The 23,999-nt window shown below is 38.8% G+C and overlaps 1 protein-coding gene across 2 annotated transcripts in view; it reads left to right on the top strand.

Moving 5' to 3' along the window:
- Nucleotides 1-1,756: 1,756 nt before the first annotated feature.
- LOC115222912 (CTD small phosphatase-like protein) overlaps nucleotides 1,757-23,999 on the top strand; it is a 225,145-nt gene continuing 202,902 nt past the window's right edge. The window contains exon 1 of one of the 2 annotated variants that reach the window (XM_029793301.2): nucleotides 1,757-2,261. In XM_029793301.2, coding sequence (XP_029649161.1) covers nucleotides 2,105-2,261 — 157 coding nt within the window. In that variant the 5' untranslated portion in view covers nucleotides 1,757-2,104. The remainder of the gene's footprint in view (nucleotides 2,262-23,999) is intronic. The other variant, XM_029793302.2, reaches the window with a different exon arrangement.

The following is a 23,999-nucleotide window of genomic DNA, read 5'->3' as shown; positions in this document are numbered from 1 at the left end:
TACCAGTTACACACTGGGGTCGATATAATCGACTTAATCCGTTTGTCTGTCCTTGTTTGTCCCGTCTGTGTTTAGCCCTTGTGGGCAGTAAAGAAATATATATATATACTCACTGGACCTGCTAATGAAAAGAATAAGTGTGAAATTTCCTTCAAATTACACTAAACCTTTCTTAAATAAAGAAAGGTAATCTATATACGGTCCCTACGTACCCCTGAAAAAAAGGCGGGATGGTTCGCCTTTGATCACAAGTCTGCTCAATCAGGGCTGACCTAGGGATTGAGACGATCAACATCAACTATTAACTCCCGAATGTGCAATAAGGTCCCGAAGAAGCGTACGCGCCGCAAACCCTTTGCTCTCTCTCTCTCTCTCTCTCTTATTACTCTTTCTCTTGCATATCTTTCCCCCTTCCTCTGTATTCTTGTCTTTCTATTACTCCCCTTCCTTCTCTTAATGTAGTACACCACTCAATCTCTCTCTCTCTCTCCCTCTCTTTCTCTGTCTTCAAGTCTCTTTCTTTCTACTAAAACTACTCCCCCGTCTCTCTCTCTCACTCTGTATTTATCCCCATATCTCCCCCCTGTCTCATACTATTCCTCATTGTCTTCAAGTCTAAGTTCCTCTCTCGCTCTTCTGTAAAGCTTTCCTCCCTTTTTACTCTAGTAAGTAGTAGTATCAGGTGCTCTGCTATAAATCCCCCTCTCTCAGTAAAACCTTCATATTCCGTTTATCTCCCTTGATCACTCTACTCCTCTTCCTCAACATGTTTTTCTCTCCCTTTCTCTTTCTCTTTTCCTCTCTATCTCTTTAATTTTCTTCCTCTTTTCCGCGCTCTTTCTTTATCTCACTTTTACACTCTTCCTTCTTTCTCCCTTTCTTGCCTTTTAGCTTTTCCTCCCTTTCTTCTTTCCTTCCCCCACTTGTGTTGCTCATTATCTCACTCCCTCTCTCTCTTTCTGTCATTCGCCTCACTCCATCCCTCTTGTGCTGTCCCCGTGATTCCCCCCATTCTCTTTATATTTTTCTCTATCTATCCATTTCGTTACAATTTCTTGTTCTCTCTCTTTGACTTTACTACTGTATCCTTTCACTCTTTCTCTTTGCCTCTATTACTATATCCTTTCCCTTTGACTTTATTTCTCCATTCCTCCTTCTATCTCTCTTTGCCTTTAACACTGTCCCCCTTTCTCTCTCACTATTACTCTTCCTTCCCGCTCTCTCTATTTTATTACCATTTCTTTCTTCCCCTCATTCCTTAACGTTTTCTTCTTCTTTTACTTCTCTCTCTATATGTCGTTATCTTTCACTTCCTCCTCTCTATCAAGTATCTCTCTCCCCTCTCTCCAATCTTATCATTTACTCTTACTCTTTCTCTCATTATAGTATTATTACTCTATCTTTCTTCTCCCAACCTCTTTCTATTCTCTCTTTCTCTCCCTCTTCATTCTTTCACTCTCTTTCTTTGCTTCTGTTGCTTTTCCTCTGTCTCACCTGCTTCTCTCTCTTTTTTCCTCCTCTTCTACCACAACCACCATCACCATCATCACTATCATTAACATTACCATCAATACTATCATCAGCATCATCATCATCATCTTGACTAAACTAGTTTTACACCTTCAGCATACAACACTAAATAAAAAAAACAAAACAAGTACACTGCCGCCACCATAGTAGTAGTAGTAGTAGAAGTAGTAGTAATAGTAACAACAGCAGCAGTATCAGCAGCAGTGATAGTACTTGCAGTAATAGAATCGGCAAAGGCGGCGACGGGGGCGACTGCTACCACCACAACGATCGTCGTAGTAGTGATGATGGCGGCTGTGGTGGTGGGTGCGGTGCTAATAGCGATATAGAGACGATAGTAGTAGTAGTGATAGTAGTAATAGCAGTAGTAGTAGTAGTAGTAGTAGCATAGAGGTTTTTCTAATACACAACCGATATTATTTAGTGACACATACACACACACACATGTATATATTTATATATACACACATATACATATATACACAACAGTTTAAAGTATAGGAGAAAAGAGAAGAAGGGCGACGAAGCTTTTGCTGTGTGGAGGACAGGGTTTTTTTTTTCCTCTCCACCACTAATGGACAATACGTCCATTATCACACAAGTGAGCAATCCCAGAGATGGAGACCAACAACAACAACAACTACACATACAACAACAACAGCAGCAATATCAACAACAACAGCTACTACAACAACAACAATATAACAACACACTTCCTTCATCGGAAAAAGGTAAGTGGTGCACTGGACATTCCGGAGGATATTTATACATCTATCTATAAGAAGATATATACATACATATATATGTGTGTGTATATGTCACTACGTTTATATATACACACAAAACACAAGCATCGAATATATATTTCTACTACAACCGTAGTATGAAACACACACACATACATATTCATATATATATATATACATATATATATATACATATATGTATATATATATTTGATATGTATGTATGTAAAACACACATATGTGTGGTATCCGGAGTTAAACCACAGAGGAATTTATATATATATATACACACACATACATACACACATACAGACCTGTTATAAATACTTCAGATTTGCAAAAAAACACTGCTCCCAACATGTTTTTGGGGGAATGTATATAACTAGTGGGTACATCTGTATACACACCACACACACACATACCTATATATACCTCGACTATAGACCCGTTTTATCGCTTTAAGATTTGCAAGCACAGTACTCCCTACACATTTATGGGAAGTGTATAGAAGTAACATCTATGTATGTATATATATATATATATATATGCTTACGATCTGCATAAATACTACTGGTAACCCGTTTTTGAGGGGGAGTGGTATGTGTAGTTGGTATTTATGTTTATATATATCTGCGTGTATGTAGTTAATTGTATACACACATATATATATATAGAGAGAGATCCTATATTACTCGGGCATGAGAAAGAAAGAGGGATAGACAGACAGACAGAGAGGGGCGGGAAAATGACAGCGCTTTTAAGGAAGAGGGGAGTCAGAACATTGTGTATATATATATATATATATATATATATATATATATACACACATTTATTTAATATAACGTACTCGCACGTAATCTACATACACACCCATCCTGTTTATATACGCAGACATCCATCCATGGGTGTATAGTAGAAACGATCTCTAACGTAAATTATGTGTCCAATATTGTTGTTTGTATGTGTCTAATATCTGCAACGATTCGTGTTGATAGTAAGATACAATTTAACAGTATCTATATGTTTATATACATGATACTCTGTATGTATATATATATTATATATATATATATATACATATCTTCATACGTACACATGTGTAATATATCCACTTGTGTTTAAATGGTTTCTCTATATCTCTTACTACACCCCGTACATATATGGTATGTCTGCATGTGTGTGTATATTTATATGTGTATATATATATTCGCACACATTTGTACGCATGCACGTATATTTATGTATTTATTAAGGAACCTCACGAGATTAAAAATACACACAGTTATGATGTTGAGAAAGCAGGACACACAAGACTTTTATAATTGACACGGCCTCTGTCGAAGTCAGCAACTACTATATATATGCATATATATGTTTATATATATATATATATATATATATATATATATATATATATGTTTATTTATATATAAAGCTCAGTGTTTCATGTGTAATTACTTGACAAAAAACCTACCAGTATTTGAATTAAAGATGGTAAAATACCATATATTGAGTACCTTTTTAAAATTTTCGTTTGTAAATTAAAACGTGTATGCATTTGTGTGTGTGTGATCTGTATATACATACATTTATATATATATATATTTATTTATATATATATATATATTATATATAAAGATATGTATATCAAAGCACAAGTGTAGAGGAGGAGGACATAGCGTGCTTAGATGTTGTCAATTTTTTCCCCCCAAACATGGCGACCGACGGGCACCTAGCAACTCCGGAGGGTGGGTCACTCTCTCTCTCTCTCTAACATTCTCATTCCTTACTACTACTTCTCGTTTCTCTATATCTTGCTTATTTCCTTCCTGTCTTTTTTTCTCCTCTCTCCTCTATTTTTTCCCTCTCTTCTCACCTCTCTAATTTGTGAATTACTATACCACCACCACCACCAACACAACCTGCAGACACACATCACTGTTGATATTTTTAATTGTGCTTTGGGTATCTCTTTTCTTCCCTACTATCTTTCCCTCAATGTATATGTGTTTATGTGGGTATCTATCTATCTAGCTCTCTATCTGTCTGTCTATCTATCTATCTACCTATCTATCTATCTATCTAGCTCTCTATCTATCTATCTATCTATCATCTCTCTCTCTCTCTCTCTCTCTATCTATCTATCTATCTATCTATCTTCCTTTCTTTCTAATTTGTGTGTACAATGTAGTCTAGAACTTTATAGGTTATATGATACATATATATATGAAATCTTGTTGTATACGTGTTTATATGGTTGTCTGTGCGTGCGTGTAACCTGGTACTTTGTGTCTAATGGAATCTTCTGTTTTGTTTGTATGTATGTAGAATGTGATGTGTGTATACGTCTGTGTACATACACATTCCATTATATCTGGTGGAGGCGATGGTTTAGAAAGAGTTGAAGTAAAAACACATTCCTCTAAGGTTACACTATCTACATGTGTGTGTGTGTTGAGCTTAACTTTAGAGATTATCTCTGTGACATGCTTTTGTGTTTTTTGTTTTCAAGCTCATTAAGCAAGTGCTGTCATTGAGGTATATATATATATATATATATATATATATATATGTGTGTGTGTGTGTGGTTAATGAATTGCACAGGACGACAAAGCTACACACAAAAACATCACACAAGACTTGGACATGCACCACCTCCTTCCTCAATTATCGTCCAAAAATCATAACAATTTCGCGCCTTGCCTTCAACAGACGACATTTGAAAGGCTGCATCGAGCAGTTGTGTTTTCATCTTCTATTTTGTTACATTGTAATTGTATCGTGTGTGTGTGTGTATAAATATACGAGTAAATGAACGTATGTGTGTGTCATAAAGACATTTTATATATATATATATATATATATATATATATATATAATATATATATATATATATATATATGTTTACGTGTTGCTATTTGTTGTTTAGCCCCAGGTGAGACCTGATTCAGTAGGCCTGTCTAACATCAAACGCATTCTGCTTGAGATTATCCCATGTCTGTAAGGGTTATTATTATACGTGTACAACTACACCATCCTGAGTTTACTCAACTTAGCTTATTCAAAACAGAATGATGTGCTTTAAAGGAGCAGGTTTGACTTCTGTTTCTAGCAGACTGGGTAAAACTCCCCCCTGTATGTTTACGCTTATTAAATGTTGATCTTTCATCTGATATAGCCTGAGACTTCGAAGTTACTGTCACCACTCTTCTGGTGAAACTATAATATAATATATATATACCCTCTGTTTGCGTGTGTATCGTGCTGTCATATGGTATTGCTTAGCCCTAAGTTAGCTCCGATCGAGCAAGACCTATGATCAAAAGTATCTCATCCGTGACCACCCAGCCTTTTCTGGATATGCTGGTCCACAATAACCAATATATGGTTTCCTTATTAAAACTGTTGGGTGTGGTTTCGAGTGAGATTTACCTGCTCTGTCTAAGAGGTCGAGCTAACCAAGGCACTGGTTCATACATTTATGCTGCTGTTTAACCCTAGGCCATCTTGACCAAGTATCGTATAGATACACCTGTGTTCAACGATGTCCCATCCATGACCGTTATTTTTATTTTTCAACGTATCTATATAGGGGAGGTGTACATTATCCAATGTGTTTATCTATTCAAAGAAGTATATGATTTAAGAGAGATTTGGTTTATATTTCTAGCAGGCTGAATGGCCATATAGGTTTCTCTCATCGGTTAATGCGTGACTAAGCAACTGGTTTACAAATGGGAGATGTATACAAGAGAGGTGTGTGTATATATGTGTGAGTGTGTGTTTACAAGTGTCTTGTATAGATGTGTGTAGATTATATATACGTCTAATTTTATTGTGGTTATGCGTCATGTGTATTTGCTAGAGGGGTATGTATATAACTAATATAGGTGTTGTGTTGTGACGTAGACGCGTATATATATATTTGTCTTGTGATAAATAGGTGTGTTTAGAGGCAGAGTTAGTGGTGTGTAGCGCTGATGTTTGAAACGCATGAGTGAATGAGAGATGATGTATATAGGTGTTTATGGATGGGCTGTAGTAAGAGGTGTATATACGCCTGAATGGGAGACAGAATATTGTCATATATATACGCGCGCGCATATATGTGTATATGTGTGTGTTTACAACTGGGGCGTATAGTGATGTGTGTGTATGAGGTAATCCTTTTTATGTTTATGAGTGTACTGTGATTGTATACAAACAAGTAGGGTGTATAAAGAGGGTGTGTATATTAGACAGAGAAGGGGAATAACCGTATATACGTTTTAGTGGGTGACTATGGAGTAATATACAGTATATATATATATATAATTTTGCAATGTAGTGTGTTTATAAATGTGTATACAGACGTGGTGTGTATAAGTGAATGTTATACACGTTTCTACGTATGTATTATATATATATATATATATATATATATATATATATATATATACACACTCGTATACTCCTACATTGTGTAATTTGGGTTACGAAACCATATATGTACGTAGACGAATGTACGGTTACCCGAATTATTGGCATAGAATAGGGTGTATAATGATGAATGTGTGTGTGTATGTATAAATGATATGGTAGTCATCTTGTATACATTTTCTACTCTGATTATGCTGACCCATCATCAAAGTTTCGCAGCCATCACGTTTACCACCGTATTTCGACGAAGGTATGTTTGAGGGTATTTGGCTGCTGTTTCTAGCTTAGAAGCTCGCTTTTTGTTTTGCGTTTTTTTTTTTTTTAATAAAAAGTCTACAAATGAAATAACGTGTTCTATAAATTTTTGTGGGTATGTAATATGCGCAAGGGCCTTTTATGAGAATTTTTTATCACAAGGTACAAAGTTCCTTTCCCTTGCTGCGAAATACAGATATTCAACTTAACGTAAGCAAACATTTTCTGGGAGCTGGGACCCCGAGTATTATGTACTTACTCCCCCCTGCATTCCAGTTCCTGCTCTCGCTGCCCCTCTCACAGGGCTCTGTGTAAACGAAGGTGTGTGTTTAAAGTATGAGGTGTAGAAGAACTGTGTATCTTTCTACTCAGGAGATAGTTTTTGCTGTCCTATATTCGTCTAGGATTGCGTAGCTGCTGTATGATGGATAAATGTCTATATTTACGAGAAGGTGTGTATTTATTATAACAAGCAGACTGTGTTACGGATACCCAGTAGCTAGTGCCTACCCTGCTATGTATGTTTTAGCTTATACAATCGTGGAGGTGCATAAAATATGCAATTACTTGTGGGATTTCGACATGGATTGAGTGGGCCGATGGTGAACGTGTGTTGATGGATACACACACACACACACACACTTTATTAGATATGGTCTGCGGCCATACTGGAGGTACCACATTGAAAGGGTTTTGTCGAACAGATCGACCCCTGTAGTTATTCATTTTTGTTTGGTACTTTGTTTTTATCAAAGCCGTTGAGTTACAGGGACGTAGACAAACCAGCACCGATTGGTAAGTGGTGTGGGGGTCAAACACAAAGACACGTGCATACATAGCCCCACCACATAATATATATATATTATATATATATATATATACACACACATATACACACAGACATAGACATGTATATGTGTAATGTATGTATATACACGAGATTCCCCAAAGTTTCCGTCTACCAAATTTACTCATAAAATCCTGGGACTATGCTCACAGTAGAAGACACTTGCCCAAGGTGCCTTGCAGTGGAACTGAACGCACGACTGCGTGGTAACGAAGCGAGCGCCTTATCTACGTACCATAAGCATTTACAAAAGTCGGGTAGATTTTCTAATGTGTGTTTATTGCAGTTTAGGCTCTTAATCAACTCTGATCGTGCAAAATCTATATACATGTGTGCGTGCACGCGCGCATATGTTTACGTTTTTAGATGTGTTGAACATATCACGCGTGTTTACATTCGGGAATACCTATTTATATAGATCTGTCTGTCCGTCCGTCCATCTGGCTATTTGTCTGTCTCTGTTTTACCTGTCCGTCTGTGGGAAGAAATCATAATAATAATAATTATTATTTATTATTCGATTGGCTGGATCGTTAGTGCGTCGAACAAACTGTTCTTGCATTATTCGTTCCGGTTGTTTACGTTCCGAGTTCAAATTCCTCCGAAGGCATCTCCTGTTTTTTGTTCCGTTCGGGGTAGAAGAATCCTTTCTACTATAGGCACAAGGCTTGGATCTTGTGGGGAGAAGGGGGGACAGTCGATCACATCGACCCCAGTACTCAACTGTTACTTAATTTATCGACCCCCACCTCGCCCACGAAAGGATGAAATCTAAAATCGACCTCAGGGCCTTGTCGTTTGTTTACATTAGAAACAATATTTAGCTTCGTCTCTTTACATTCTCAGTTCAAATCCTTGCGAGATCAACTTCAATTTTCATCCCGTCGCGGGTCGGTCGATAAATTAATAAAGCACCTGTCAATAACCGGGACCTATGATATCGACTACCAGCCCACCCTCCACACACTCCCAGCAAATTTCGGACCTTGTACCTGACATTTTAGAAGCAATATTTTAGTTATTGTCTGTCTCTTTACATCTCATCTGCCAGACCAAATTTTCTGGAGATTTCGACTTAGTCTACATTCATCTCCTCGGAATCGATAAAATATGTACCAGTAATCTGCTGTGGTCGATTTAATCGACTGCAACCCCATTCACTTTTAGGTTTGCTGTAAATAAAATCACCGTTTACATCGTTATAGAGTAAATAATTATTAATGAAAGCAATACAGTTGTTGGAAAGTGTCTACAAATGTCTTGCGGTTAATAAAAAAAAATATTATTATTATTATTATTATTATTATTATTATTAAAGCGGCGAGCTGGCAGAATCGTTAGCACGCCAGACGAAGTGCTTAAGGGTATTTCGTCTGCGTTACGTTACGCCGGGGTCGACTTTGCTTTTCATCCTTTCGGGGTCGATAAATTAAGTACCAGTTACGCACTGGGGGCGATGTAATCGACTTAATACCTATGTCTGTCCTTGTTTGTCCCCTCTGTGTTTAGCCCCTTGTGGGTAATAAAGAAATAGGTATTTCGTCTGCCGCTACATTCTGAGTTCAAATTCCGCCGAGGTCGATTTTAGATTTCATCCTTTCGTGGGCGAGGTGGGGGGTCGATAAATTAAGTAACAGTTGAGTACTGGGGTCGATGTGATCGACTGTTCCTCCTTCTCCCCACAAAATCCAAGCCTTGTGCTTATAGTAGAAAGGATTCTTCTTCTTATTATTAGGGTGATGGGCTGGCTGAATTGTCAGTATGCTGGGCAAAATTCTTAGCAGCTTTTCGTCCATTGTCATGTGCTGAGGTCAGCTTTTCCTTTCATCCTCTTGAGGTCGATAAAATAAATACCAGTTGAGTACTGGGGTTGATGTAAACAATTTATCCCTTCCTCCGAAATTGCAGGCCTTGTACCAAAATTTGAAATCATAATCATTATGATGGTTATTATTATTATTATGGTTTACATAATACTTCTCTGATGTCGATGAAAATTGCTTTAACCAGCAGATCGATATATTATCGATTAAATCTCTTTCACCACATGCGTGTGTAAGATTGTATGCACATACAGGTAGATGCATGCACGTGCACTCGTTATTTTGCTGGTTTCAGTCACTGGATTAGGGCATTGCTCTTTTGGTCACATGTATCTCCCGACATTTTTCTGTCGTCAGGGATTATTTTATCGGTGTCTGTTTGTTGAACCGCTGTAAAACTCAACATAAAGGAGCATGAATGACATAACAACAACATACTTACAGACACAGTCATGTACATAAATATGTGTATGTATGTGTGTGTGTGTATATATGTTTCTATATGTGTGTGTAATGTATATTACTCAATACATTTGGTAGAGTACAGATTTATTATTCTTTAACAAGGATAGTTTTTGACAGCAGTAACTATGAAGTTTCGGCCAGCTAAGCCACACACACACACACACACAATTGCTTTTGTGGTTTCCCCTAACCAATTTCTGCTTGCAAGACGTGTTTATAAAATAAAAACACAGATGGGTTGGATGGTTTGAACCAGAGCTAGAGAGCTGCACCAGGTTCCAGTCTGATTTGGCATGGTTTATATAGCTAGATGCCCTTCCTAATGCCAACAACTTTTCAGTGTGGGCCAGGTGCTTTTAACGTGGCACCTGTACGAGCATTTATATATATATATATAACCAACCACAAGGTTCCGGGTTCAGTCCCACTACGTGTGGCATCTTAGGCAAGTGTCTTCTGCTATAGCCCCGGGCCGACCAATGCCTTGTGAGTGGATTTGGTAGACGGAAACTGAAAGAAGCCTGTCGTATATATGTATATATATATTTATGTATGTGTATGTTGTGTGTGTTTGTGTGTGTGTGTGTTTGTCCCCCTAGCATTGCTTGACAACCGATGCTGGTGTGTTTATGTCCCTGTCACTTAGTGGTTCGGCAAAAGAGACCGATAGAATAAGTACTGGACTTATAAAGAATAAGTCCCGGGGTCGATTTGCTCAACTAAAGGCGGTGCTCCAGCATGGCCGGCCGCAGTCAAATGACTGAAACAAGTAAAAGAGTATATATATATATATATAAATTAGAGATAAAACCACTGTTAGGCAAATCAGACAGTGAAAAACATAAACCAAAACATAAAAATAAATATAATTACTATAATATGCAAAATATATAAAATATAAAATTTAAAATTAAATTATTTAAATTTAAAATTTTTAGCCCCAGCCAAAGTGGTGCACCAGTATGGCTGCAGTCTAATGATGGAAACAGATAAAGATACAGATATATATATATACACACACAGTGGAGTGGCTGTGTGGCAAGAAGCTTGCTTCCCAACTACATGCTTCTGGGTTCAGTCTCACTGCTTGGCACCTTGGACAAGTGTAAAATGAGTAGAATATTTTGGCTAGATATGGTTGGCTTAAATGTTAAAGAGTTAAAATTTAACAGCAAGGATAGTCGTGGTTGGAACGTCTTTGGTTATTGAAATCCTTGACCAGGAGCTGGTGTAGGCCTAAACAACACTAGATAATTTCTCAGTGAAATCCAATGCTGCCAAAGCATTGAGTTTTACAGAATTTTTTTACAGATTTTTTACAATTTTTTAGATTTTTTTTCTAGGGCGGCAGGGTATTGTTCGAGAAGAATTGGTTGCTCTTTCTAGCACATTGAATTACATTGTCAAGGTTCCCTTGTTCGTTGACTTGCGGAGAATTTTCTTCCCCTCAACTCTTCAAATGCTTGTCTCACCTTCGTGCTTGGGATCGGTCGGGTTGGCTGGCTCTGTCAAATATTTTTGTATGAAGCAGGTCTTTCCTTCTGTACCTGGGTCTATCTATTATTAGCAGCTCAGCTATTGCTGTACCCCTCCTCCCTCCTCCTAATCATTCTAATACCACCCTTCCTCATCAAGGGGTCCCTATCAGATTCTTTTCTCATATCAAATACACTCCCTAGTGTTGCCAGTATTAACCATCTCCATTTTACATTATAGGCAGCCCCAACACAAGGCTTACACATTCCTGCATTCCCTACTCACATATCTCAATCCTGGCATGTAAAACTTTATTCTGCATATTCTTTTCATAAGAGAACCTCTACATGGTTGATTGATCTCCTAGAAATAGCAACAAATTTTCTGTCGTCGTATTTAAAAAGAAACGTACACTCAGACATGTATGTGTACAAGCATGTATACATGTATGTATGCCTGTATATAAGTCTGTATGGATGCATGTATGTATGTCTTTTATGGGCACTGACCATATATACATGCATGAAGCTTTCTTCTCAAACACATGGGTCTGGGTTCAGTCCCACTGCATGGCACCTTGGGCAAGTAAGTGTCTAGCCTTGGGTCAATCAAAGCCTTGTGAGTGAATTTGGTAGACTGAAACCCATTGTATATATGTATATATATATGTGTGTGTGTGTATGTCTTAGTGTCTCTGTCACCCACCACTGCTTGACAACTGGTGTTTGTGACCCCGTAACTTAGTGGTTTGGGAAAAGGGTTCAACAGAATAAGTACTAGGCTTTAAAATAAAAGTTCTAAGGTCAATTTGTTTGGCTAAAACTCTTCAAGGCGGTGCCCCAGCATGGCCTCAGTCAAATGACTAAAACAAGATAAAAGATCTATACACACACACACACACATATATACATGCGTATATAGAGGTATGGCGATGCGAAAAGTTTAAGTGGTAACACATGAAACTCTTGACCCTTGAGTCACTATTGCTTATGCTGTGTGAAAAAAAATATATATACACATACACAGAAAAGTGGAATGGTTAAGAAATTTGTTTTAAAAGCAGGAGATCCTGTGTCCTGGGTTTGATCCCATTGTATGACATCTTGGTCAAATGGCCTTTTCTCTAGCCTCAGGTCAAACCCATACCTTGTGAGTGAAATTGGACAGACAGACACTGTATAGCAGCTCATTGGGTGGATTATACCCCTGTGTTTCAAAAAGGGCAGGCAGGTGTGTGTTTTCAGTCAAACCATCCAACCCATGCCAGCATGGAAAATGGACGTAAAATGATGATGATGATATGAGTTTGCTCTTGTCTTTGTTTTTCTACCCTCTTCCCCCCCCCACCAATGTTTGCCATCTGATATTGGGTTAGCTCATGTCCCTGTAACTTGGAAGTTCAGCAAAAAAAAAAATGATAAAACCTAGTCACTGGGATTGATTTAGTTGTTTAACCCTTTAGTGTTCGCATTATTCTGCCAAAATTAATCCTTTTTTTATCCACATTGCCTTGAACTAGTCATGCATTATCTTGTAGCCATGAGATTTTGATGAGGTAGCTGTTAATTTTTAAGATGATATTGTAGGGCTGGTGTGAGAGACCAGATCTGGCCAGTTTGAACATAAAACAAGCAGAATACTTTTGGCCGGATATGGCTGGTTTAAATGCTAAAGGGTTAAACTCTTCGAAGTGGTGCTCCAGCATGGATGTAGTCCAGTGACTGAGACAAGTAGAACAAAAATAAGTCTCCAGGCTATGTACCCTAAACAATAGGCTTGGGCCCCAAGTACTTACTTGAAACTAGTGTAATTCAGAGATTTCATGAAGGGCTGTGCCTGCAACTTTGGGGACAGAAGTTCAATAAATTGATTTGCAATGAGATAAATTAAACAGTATGGGCCCCTAAATGAGGTGGTGGTGTCCTGTCAAAATTGAAAAGGAATAAGGCTGACAGATAGGTATTATATCTTCTATCATTTACTTGCTTTAGTCATCAGACTGTGGCCGTGCTGGGGCACCACTTGGGAGAATTTTAGTTAAATCAACCCCATGCTTAGCTTTTTTTTTTTTTAAGCCTGATACTAATTCTGTTGGTGTCTTTTGCCGATCTGCTAAGTCATGGAGATGTAAACACACCAGCACAAGTTGTCAATCGGTGATGGTGGACAAGCACAGACATAAAGATATGCACACACATGCATATATGACGGGCTTCTTTCAGTTTCTATCTACCAAATTCACTCACAAGGCTTTAGTCAGCTCAAGGCTATAGTAGAAGGTACTTGTCCAAGATGCTACGCAGTGGGACTGAACCCAGAACCATGTGGTTGGGAAATTAAACTTCTTATCATACAGCCACACCTATATACATATAATATATATGTGTTGTTTAAGGCATGGTTGTGTGTTTAAGTTTGCTTTGGAGTCTTGTAGATTCTGCTTCAATCCCACTCTGTCTCTATGATTCCTTGCTCAAGTGTCTTTTGCTTTGGTCCCAAGTTGACTGATGCCTTAAGAGTGGATTTGGTTGCTGCAATCAGTGTAGAACGTTGTTTTGTATGTGTGTGTATATATATGTATGTCATTCTTCAGTTTTATTTCAAGATTTCTTGCCAATAGAGAACGAGCCAGTTTCAAATCGAGATTCAAGGCTCCTTCATTGGAATTTCAACATCAACATCAGAGTGTATGTATATATGTATGTATGTATGTATGTATATATGTATGTATGTATGTATGTATGTGTGTGTGTGTGTGTGTGTATATATATATATATATGTATGTATATATGTATGTAGACAGACAGTTAGCTAGGTATATTGTAGGTCTATATTATGTCTGTCTGTCTGTCTATCTATCTATCTATCTATCTATCTATCTATTTATCTAATCTATCTAATCTATCTATCTATCTATCTATCTATCTATCTATCTATCTATCTATCTATCTATCTATCTATCTATCTATCTATCTATCTATCTATCTATCTATATGTCTGTCTGTCTAGGCGCGCGCGTGTGTAGTACATACATAAATACTTACATATATGTATATATATAATAGGATAAAAAGTCCTCAGTGCTTGTCAGTAAGTTCAACTTTTTGAAGTTGAGAACATTATTACCATTTTTTCTCCTTGATTTTTAACAAATATGCATATATAAAAATTTATATATAATATATACCCATATATATATATATATATATATATATATATATATATATATATATAATCGCACGCCATTTTCTCTGTTGAATAACCCTGAATGCCATAAGTAGATTACGCATACATTCTTGGAGTGTAAACTAAAGTATCTCTCTCTTTCTCTCTCTCTCTCCCTCTTCCCCCCTCACTCTGCGCGTGAGGGTGAGTGAGAGCCTGGCCTAGTTGTTATGTACTTGTTATTGTTTTTGCTTCATGTAAAACTGCCGCTGTTTTTGTTGTTGTTGTTGTTGTCGTCGTCGTTGCTTGCTGCTACCGTTGTTATTGTTTAAATCGAGTCCTCTCATGCCATTGGTCATTTTATAAATAGTAAACATTGTCCCCTCCCCACCACCCCTACCCCTCTTCCACCCACCCACCCCACCGCTCCTAACCCCTGGCCCACCCTACCCCCTTCCACTTCATTTCGTCGTCACCACCACCACCACCGCCATCACCATCACCAATGACACCCCTCCCCCTCTACAGCTTCTCTCTCTCTCTCTCTCTCTCTCTCCTCTTCACCGTTCCTGTTCTCACTGCTACTTGACAAGTGAATTTAACAACAATAATATTAATAGTAGTAGTAGTAGTAGTAGTAGTAGTAGTCGTATTAATAATAATAATAGAGAATAACAGCAATAATATTTCACCCCTCTCCCCCCCTTTACCTTTATATTTTATTCATTTTCTATCTTTTTTTATCCTTTGAGTTGGAATAATAATAATTCTCTCTCTTTTACTCTTTCTTTTACTTGTTTCAGTCATTTGACTGCGGCCATGCTGGAGCACCGCCTTTTTTTAGTCGAGCAAATCGACCCCGGGACTTATTCTTTGTAAGCACAGTACTTATTCTATCGGTCCCTTTTGCCGAACCGCTAGTTGAACAGCATCGGTTGTCAAGCAATGCTAGGGGGACAAACACAGTCACACAAACATATACACACACACTTATATATATATATACATATATACGACAGGTTTCTTTCAGTTTCCGTCTACCAAATCCACTCACAAGGCATTGGTCGGCCCGGGGCTATAGCAGAAGACACTTGCCCAAGGTGCCACGCAGTGGGACTGAACCCGGAACCATGTGGTTGGTTAGCAAGCTACTTACCACACAGCCACTCCTGTGCCTGTTTTTTTTTTAGCATAGATGCACAAGGCCCTGAAATTTGGGGTTAAGGTAAAGAGGAGTGTGTCTGTGTGTGGAGGAAGGAGTTGGCGAAGAGGTAGGTGTCTATGGTCGATTATTATGGATCCTACCAAAGTACTTGATAGGTACTTTGGCTGATCTCTTTTCCCCACTCGTGGAAAATGGTGAAAGGCAAATTTTGACCTCAACAGGGTTTAAACTCGAAATAGAGCCAGAACAGAAGCTTATGTAGCTTGCTTACCAACCACATGGTTTTGGGTTCAGTCCCACTGCATGGCACCTTGGCAAGTGTCTTCTTCTATAGCCTCGGGCCGACCAAAGCCTTGTGAGTGGATTTGGCAGACGGAAACTGAAAGAAGCTCGTCGTATATCTATCTATCTATCCATCCATCCACCTATCTATCTCACTCTCTCTCCCTCTATATATGTATATGTTTGTGTGTATTTGTCCCCCCCCCAACATCGCTTTACAACGATGCTGGTGTGTTTAACGTCCCCGTGTGTATAGTGTGTGTATATATATATATATATATATATATATAAAAATACATATCTATCTATGTATCTATACTCGTATATATATATATATATATATATATATATATACGGTTTAAGCAATTGAGATTCAAGTGAGTTCTAATGAATTCACATGAATATGGTACTTAACTTGGATGCACTGGAAATCTATATGGTGCCAGCCATACGACAAAGTGGGGTGATTACAAATAGGAAAAAAGCAACAAGAATGGATCCATTCTTGTTGCTTTTTTCCTATATATATATATATATATATATATATATATAAAGCAGGCATATAAAACAAGTTTTAAGAACCCCAATGATAATATATTTTCTTAGGCTCAAAGCTAATTATCAATTAAATTGATTGAGTCATTTATCTTATTGACGCCCCCCCCGCCCCGAAATGATGAGAGAAAAAGATGGGATTTTAAGCTCAGTCCTTAAACGATTATAAGTAGTTAGAAGGCATCTCTTCAGATGACGCTCTCATGATTCTGCCACTCTATAATACTACTGCTACTACTATTACCAATAATAATAATATTTGCAATACAAGGTTATTTTCCAGAAAGGGACTTGTTAGTTGAATCGATATCTGTATGTGTGTGTGTTAGTTTTAATGACCCTGAAGGATATGGCAGGCAAAATTGATTGACAAAAAGCTCAGAATGGTAAGGGTTTATGCAAGATGCATATACACACATACACACATGTATGTGTATGTCTATATGTTAGTATGTGTGTGTGTATAATATTGTTTAGTAGGTTTGTGTTATTGGTGCAGTAAACATTCACTAAATGAAAAACGCAGAATACACTATTTAATATTAATGAAATTTCCTTTGAAGTTGTAATTAAAACTTGGTGCTCAAAACACACACACATATACACGAGATGCCAGTACCCCTTGACTGGCCCCCTTGCCTGTGGCACATCAAAGCACTATCCGAACGTGATCAATGCCAGGCCCGCCTTACTGGGTCCTATGCTGGTGGCATGTAAAAAGCACCTGCTACACTCTCGGAATGGTTAGCATTAGAAAGGGCATTGTTGTTTGACTGAAAGAGAACCTATTGCTTTACTACCCACAGGGGGCTAAACACAGAGAGGACAAACAAGGACAGACAAACGGAATAAGTCGATTATATCGACCCAGTACGTAACTGGTACTTAATTTATCGACCCCGAAAGGATGAAAGGCAAAGTTGACCTCGGCGGAATTTGAACTCAGAACGTAGTGGCAGACGAAATACGGCTACGCATTTCGCCCGGCGTGCTAATGTTTCTGCCAGCTCGCCGCCTAGACTGAAAGAGAACTGCTTCAGCTTAACCTGTTTGAAATAACAGTGAAATCTTCAACCTAAATCCTAGTGTCTTTATTAAGGAATAGGATATCTTAGGCAATGTAGTGTGGAATACTTTTGACAAAAAACAGAATGGATTTAGCTAGAATACTTTAGGTTTATAGTTTAGCTTGACCATAGCTGACTAACTTCCAGGTGCATGTCTGCACATGTGTATACATATGTGCTCCTTGTCTTCACGATACATGACAGTTGTGAGTGAGTGTCATGATAAAGCATTTGGTGTCCTTCATTTCCGGTCGTTCATGCAAAACATGCTTGGCCATGGGAAAATATTAATTTACTTGCAATCAGGGAAGGGTAGGTGACAGTAAAAGCATCCAGCCATAGAAAATTTTCCTCAGTAAATTCTGTCTAATCCATGTGAACATGGAAACGTGGATATTAAAAATGATGATGATATACATGCATGTATGTGTGTGTGTGTGTGTGTGTGAGTATGTATTCTTTTTCTTTTACTTGTTTGTCATTTGATGGTGGCCATGCTGGAGCACTGCCTTTAGTAGAACAAATTGACCCCAGGACTTATTCTTTGTAAGCCTTGTACTTATTCTATCGGTCTGTTTTGCCCAACTGCTAATTTATGGGGCTATAAACACACCAACATCAGCTGTCAGGCAATGGTGAGGGGACAAACACATACACACACACATATCATCATCATCATCATCATCATTTAGCGTCCGTTCTCCATGCTAGCATGGGTTGGACGGTTCAACTGGGGTCTGTGAAGCTGGAAGGCTTCATCAGGCCCATGCTAGCATGGGTTGGACGGTTCGACCGGGGATCTGGGAAGCCAGAAGGCTGCACCAGGCTCCAGTCTAATCTGGCAGTGTTTCTACAGCTGGATGCCCTTCCTAATGCCAACCACTCCGTGAGTGTAGTGGGTGCTTACACACACATACGTGATAGGCTTCTTTCAGTTTCTGTCTACCAATTCCACTCACACGACTTTGGCTGGCCTGAGGTTATAGTAGAAGACACTTGCCCAAGGTGTCACCACACAGTGGGACTGAACCCGGAATCATGTGTTGGGAAGCAAGCTTCTTACCACACAGCCATGCCTGCGCCTATGTATGTATGTATGTATGTGTGTGTGTATGTATGTATGTATGTATGTGTGTGTGTGTGTTTAGGATATTGATTTTTAACTTAGGCACATGATCCCGCATTTCCAAATTAAATTGACTCAGTTTATTACGGGTACTTAATTTTATCAACCTCTGCAAGAATAGAAGCCAAGTATCGATCGATCTTTGAGAAATAGAATTTTTACTTCTACAAAACACAAAGGGACATAACTAAAAATTCTGTAAACGCCACCGTTTTTTTTTTTTTTTTTTAGTATATTTGTTATGTTGTTACTACTCTTACCATCCTGATGATAACTAGTAACAAGGGGTGGATTTTTTTTTACTGTGTATGTTTGTGATACTCTAGATCTCTCTTTCTTTCTGTCCTTGTCTGTCATTCTTTCTCTCTCTCTCTCTCTCTCTTTCTTGTCATTGTCTGTCTGTGTGTGTGTTTCGTTCCTTCTCTCTCTGTCGTTTTCTATTTCTCTGTCTATGTCATTGTGTGTCTGAATCAGTCTCTTTCTCGCTCTCTCCATCTATTCGTCCTTTCTCTTCAACGTAATCTTTCTCATGTTCCTGGCTTTCTCCACCATACCTTCTCCCCCCACCCTGCCTGCATCTTCTGCACTTCCTTCCACACACACACACACACACAGACACTCACACGTTCTGTCACCTGTGTGCTGACACTGCTTACAACATACACTCTCAGAATATGTGTAGATTTGTAAGACAGTGTGGATGGACATCCTGTTGTACTACTTAGCTGACACAACTAAAATTTGTCATCCCCACTCTCTCACTATTTGTCACTTCACTATTAATAGTGTAATAATAATTTATATAAAGATCTCTTAAATAGTCATGATGAGTCCTCAAGACACTGTTTTATTCGAGGAGGGGACACAGGAAGAGACTGTGGCCTTTAATATCTTGTTGTGAAAAGCAATTTATTAAGTGAAATGAAGTATTTCAGTCAGGTATTTGACATGAGCATTGCAGGATTAGCTTGCTGGGAGAGAGGAGAGATGTGATGGGGGTTTAGGCATGAAGTACATACAAGAAGGAAGTTGAATCTTGTGGTGTCTCTGCCTTGCTACAGAATGCAATATTGGTGGTCTTTTGACCAGGAGCACAGAATATAGTTGAACAATTGGTTAGTCCACATTACTCTGTGAAGAGCGTAGAGTTGGTTTTTTGGTTTTTCTGGCATATATATTTCTTCATGTAAAAGCGTGTGGCTTAGTGGCTCATGATCGTAAGGTTTTGAGTTCAATTCCAGGCAATGTGTTCTGTCCTCGAACAAGACACTTTATTTATTTCACGTTGCTCTAGTCCACTCAGCTGACAAAAATGAGTAGTACCTGTATTTCAAAGGGCCAGCCTTATCATGCTCTGTGTCATGCTGAATCTCCCTGAGAACTACGTTAAGGGTACATGTGTCTGTGGAGTGCTCAGCCACTTGCATGTTAATTTCAAGAGCTGGCTGTTCCATTGATCGGATCAACTTGAACCCTTGTTGTTGTAACTGATGGAGTACCTGTTACATTCTTCCCTGGATGGGATGCTGGTTCATTGCAAGATGACTCATTCTTACCAGCTGAGTGGATCAGAGCAACCTGAAATGAAGTATTTTGCTCAAGAACACAATGCATTGCCCTGTCCTGGAATTGAAACACCAATCTTACAATCATGAATGAGTCCAACACCCTAACCACCAAGCCATTAACCTCCACATTTAGGATCATTGCTGTCTTAAAATAAGGGCATACTAAGCCATTACCCAGAGACCTCATGGGTCTAAGAGCCCAGTACTATGTGTTTCAATACGTAGGGCCCCATTGTATTAGGGCATGGCTCCAATACAACCACTAATCATTAAATACGTAGCCAAGTGGTTAAAGTGTTGCACTTAGGATTAAAGCAAAAAGTAAAGTTATCTTCTTGAGTGATGCTGGTTCACAATGACCACTTTCCTGGTTTCCATGGTGTATATGTTGTCCACCTGGATAGGACACCAGCCCATTGCAGGATTTCTTATTTTTGCCAGCTGAGTTGACCAGAACAGTGTTTTGCTCGAAAACACTGCATCACCCGGTCCAGGAATCGAAACTACAATCTTATGATCATGAGTCCAGTACCCTAACCACTAAGCCATGATTGTAAGATCATGGTTTCAATTCCTGTAGCAGATGTTGCATTTGGGGCCTGGCTTCAATATAACCACTAACCATTAGTTACCAAATGCAATGTAACCATTAGTGTCATTTTGTTTCACTTCTGTCATTTCCACTGTTATTCTGGCCCACCATTCTATCAGTTTTGTCAATTTGTGCTGCCACTGTCAATTCTGTCCATCTGCTGTCACTTTGTCCTGCTACTGTCAATATAGTCAGTTCACTGTCAATTTGTCCTGCCACTGTCAGTTCTGTAAGTTCACTGCCAATTTGTCCTGCCACTGTCAGTTCTGTAAGTTCAGTGCCAATTTGTCCTGCCACTGTCAGTTCTGTAAGTTCACTGTCAATTTGTCCTGCCACTGTCAGTTCTGTAAGTTCACTGTCATTTTGTCCTGCCACACTACCATTCTGTCAAACCACTGTCCTGGCAGAAGTAAATACCAGTATTTGCTCATATCTGTAGCAAGTACATTAGTACTTCAAGGACGAGGTTTTTGCTGTTCTAGTGTCTCAGTGTTTGTGATTCTGCTTGGATGATTAAAATAAACTTTTCCGATAAAAAAACCACTTGGGGGCAATGTGGTTTGGTGTTTCTAGGAGGAGGAATGGGAGGCGGGAGATGATGAAGAAGAAGATTTCTGATGTTTAGTAATGTTTACTTGTTGCATGTGAGTTTCCCAATCTTGTTTGTTGTACCAGTTGTATATTCAATATAATCAGATACAATAGCAGTGTCTGCGGTTACATGCTGCTCTGAGATTCCAGCATTTGCGTATGTGTGTGTATTTATATGCATATGAATATATACATGCAGTTGTGTGTGTGTTTGTGTGTGTATATATATATGTGTATTGTGTATTTGTTTTGCAAGTTGTTCTCTGTTATCTTTCTTCTGTTTTGCTGATTTATTTACCCAAGTTGTACAAGTCAGGAACTTGTTGATATCATCTCGTGTTTCTTCGCTAAAGCTTTTCACATTTTTTTTATTTTTTTTTTTTAATACTTTTGTTGCAGTGCTAATGTAAGGTGGAAGAATGTGAGTGTGGATGCAGAGATGGGGGGTTAGGAGAAGGAGGAATATGAGATGTGGTGGGTGGGTGGATAAGAGCACCTGGAGCTAGGAGGGGGGAAATATTTCATTTAATATTTGCTCTATGTGGGTTTTTTTTGCGCGAATGATCCCAGCCACATGGTTCCGGGTTCAGTCCCACTGCATGGCACATTGGGCAAGTGTCTTCTACTATAGCCTCAGGCGCGGAGATAGGGGTTAGGAGGAGGAATATGAGATGTGGTGGGTGGGTGGGTGGATAAGGGCACCTGGAGCTAGGAGGGGGAATATTTCATTTAATATTTGCTCTATGTGGGTTTTTTTTGCGCGAATGATCCCAGCCACATGGTTCCGGGTTCAGTCCCACTGCATGGCACATTGGGCAAGTGTCTTCTACTATAGCCTCAGGCGCGGAGATAGGGGTTAGGAGGAGGAATATGAGATGTGGTGGGTGGGTGGATAAGGGCACCTGGAGCTAGGAGGGGGAAATATTTCATTTAATATTCGCCCTATGTGGGGATTTTTTACGCGAATGATCCTGGTCACATGGTTCCAGGTTCAGTCCCACTGCATGGCACATTAGGCAAGTGTCTTCTACTATAATCTCAGGTGTGGAGATAGGGGTTAGGAGGAGGAATATGAGATGCGGTGGGTGGGTGGATAAGGGCACCTGGAGCTAGGAGGGGGAAACATTTCATTTAATATTTGCTCTATGTGGGAATTTTTTAAGTGAATCATCCCAGTCACATGGTTCCGGGTTCAGTCCCACTGCATGGCACATTGGGCAAGCGTCTTCTACTATAATCTCAGGCGCGGAGATAGGGGTTAGGAGGAGGAAGATGAGATTTGCATTTATATAAATAAAAATGGATCTTTTCAGTTTGAACAGTAGTTTCTTTTAGGGTCACCCATAATTATGACCCTAGAATCGATCTATTGCATTTCAATCTCTGTTAGGGTTAGGGGAAGAGTATCTTTTTTTCTTCACAAATGTAAATAAACCCAATCTGTTTCTTAAACGAGGGACATATTTATACGACACAGAATGTTTTTTACCTCAATGGACGTCACTGATTGGTTGAAATTGCAGAAATTGAAGAAAAAGAAAACAACAAATATCTTACAAACTATAGAATTTTCTCAATAAAGCCAAGAGAAAAAGATGTTTTATAAACACATTCTACCAGTATACGAAGTTTAAAATTTTTTTAGTTACCTAGAAATTATGTTAAAAACTGCCGTTCAAACCGAAAAGATCCATAAAAATTCTAATTTTCAGACATATGTTCCAAACTTTTGTCTACTACTCTGTGTGTGTGTGTGTGTGTGTGTGTAATATATACTGTACTTTATTTACAGTTAAACCCCGCTCTCACTCCAATGACAAAAAAATAAAAATAAAACTCCAACAAACAAGCAAATAGACTCCACCTTAATCTCTTCGTAATCTGTAAAATATAACATTTAAAATATCACAATTCACTGTTCAGTAATTTGAAGAGTGCAATGTTTCTTAGCCTTATTCGGTCTTTATATTATATTATATTATATTATATATTCGTCCTCTGACAAATCTGAGACGTTCCACTGGCAGAGCAGGCATGGGCTTTGTAGTTACGAAGCTCGCTTTGAAATCACGTGCTTCCGAGTTCAGTTTCACTGTGCTGCACCTTGGGCAAAATGTCTTCTGCTTCAACTCCAGGCCGACCAATGTCATATTGCCTTGTGAGTGAATTTTTGTAGACGGGGAGCTGTGTGGAAGTCCATCGTATATATGTTTAGTGATTTTGTGTTTGTTCCCCCCACCCATCGCTTGACAACCGTTGTTGGTTTATGTCCCAGTAACGTAGCTGTTCGCCGAAAGGAGATCCGGTATCTGGCAGAATCGTTAGCA

Source organism: Octopus sinensis, linkage group LG21 (assembly GCF_006345805.1).
Source record: "Octopus sinensis linkage group LG21, ASM634580v1, whole genome shotgun sequence".
NCBI lineage: Eukaryota > Metazoa > Mollusca > Cephalopoda > Octopoda > Octopodidae > Octopus > Octopus sinensis.
The sequence above is the reverse complement of the archived record's forward strand: the minus strand, read 5'-3'. Positions and strand labels throughout refer to the sequence as shown.